Raw genomic sequence first — 1619 nt, forward strand, 5'->3', positions numbered from 1 at the left:
ATCTTTGGAGTCTGTTCTCTTTTGGGATGAAAAAAATCACCAAATATATCTGCACTTTTTCGAGATAATTATCCAATCTTTTTCTAAATCTACTGTACGATATCAGTTTAATTCCAACTTAATGAATTAGGCAATTCATGAATATTTAACTTATCAATGTAAGTTGTTATTTCACATGAACATGGACTAATTATGCATATTTGTTTGGTAGGCATGCAAGCGAATTGAGTTATTCATGTATTACTGGAGATGACGTCAAAATTATTATGGCAAAAAAAAAAAAAACAGTCTCTCAAATTCAATTGAGGAACGTCAACATCCTCAGGAAAAACACAGTTACTAAAACCCAAAGAAACTACTAACGAGAAAAGCCAAGCTCAAGACCAAGAAAGCACCGTTACTGCCCTCCCCAATCCTCGAAACCCCACTGGGCGGGGGTGCGACCAGTGTCGGCGCCGTGGTTGGGACCAGTGTCGGCGCCGGCGCAGGAGAACGACCAGTCCCGGCGACCAAATCGAGCGTCCCCTTCGATCCGAGATTTTCCGCCGCCATCGCGTGCTGGTCCGGCACGCCGTTCGTCACGCTCGACCCCACCTGCCACACCTGGTTCAGCTTCGCCGGGTCGCCGGCGGGCACCTTGATCTTCGCGTAGATCCTCATCGTGCCGTCGGCCGACTTGTACTCCGCGGCCCGGTCCCACGTCTCGAACGAGATCGGCGACTCCCTGACTGTGGTGTTAGTGATGTTGTAGGTCTTCACGGTCATGACGCCGGCGTCGCGGAAGGCGATGAGGGCCTGGGCGCCGAACATGCCGGTGGAGGTGGGGTTGAGGGCCCAGGCGACCCAGCCGTCCTCGCCCTTGGGCGGGGCGGCGACGAAGGCGACGGCGGCGGAGGAGTTGGCGCGGTCGTAGGAGAAGTGGAGGGAGGCGGAGAGGGTGGGGAGGTCGAGGCAGGTGGAGTAGAGGGTGCTGTTGGTGATATTCTGGGAGGAGCAGGCCAAGGCGTCGGCGGCGGGGGCGAGGACGAGGAGGAGGAGGAGGAGGGCCGCCGCGGGGAGGCCGCGGAGGAGGGGCTGCGGAGGACAGGAGGAAGCCATTGATGAGAGACAGACAGAGGGGCTCCGACTCTGAGTGCCAACCGACGGTTCAGACTGGAGAGGGAGGCAGAGAGATGGATAGGGAGAGAGGTTTTATAGGAGGACGAACATGGGAGATGACATGCAAAATGCGGTGCCGGTGGACAAGGGAACGTAACTTCCGGTTTTTCTCTTTTTTCTTTTCTTTTTGTTCTTTTTGGGGGTCGGTCCTATATGAGGAAGTTGAAAGCTAGAGAGAGAGAGAGAGAGGGGGATGGGGAAGGGGAGATTGGAAATTTCTGTGTAACTTTCGGGGACTAGAAGCGAAATTATGAGTGGAAATAGCCTTGCCGAAACAGGGACTAGGAAATAAAGATGCATTTGATTCAGCATTTTGAAAGTTCATTAAAAAATATAAAATAGTTTAGTTTAATTTTTTTGAGTAAATACAAAGGCCGTTTAATAAATGAGAAATAACTTTAAAAAAAAAATACTGTTTGATAGAAAACATATTTAAAAAGTTCTTTGAATGAGTAATATTA

At 50.2% G+C, this 1619-nt stretch overlaps 1 protein-coding gene across 1 annotated transcript; it reads right to left on the reverse strand.

Moving 5' to 3' along the window:
• Positions 1-321: 321 nt before the first annotated feature.
• Positions 322-1124, reverse strand: LOC104456497 (auxin-induced in root cultures protein 12). The gene has a single exon (XM_010071303.3). The coding sequence runs from the start codon at positions 1096-1098 to the stop codon at positions 340-342; it is 759 nt and encodes a 252-aa protein (XP_010069605.2). The 5' UTR covers positions 1099-1124; the 3' UTR covers positions 322-339.
• Between the last annotated feature and the right edge of the window lie 495 nt (positions 1125-1619).

The sequence above is a fragment of the Eucalyptus grandis genome, chromosome 8 (genome assembly GCF_016545825.1).
Source record: "Eucalyptus grandis isolate ANBG69807.140 chromosome 8, ASM1654582v1, whole genome shotgun sequence".
In the NCBI taxonomy this organism is placed as follows: domain Eukaryota; kingdom Viridiplantae; phylum Streptophyta; class Magnoliopsida; order Myrtales; family Myrtaceae; genus Eucalyptus; species Eucalyptus grandis.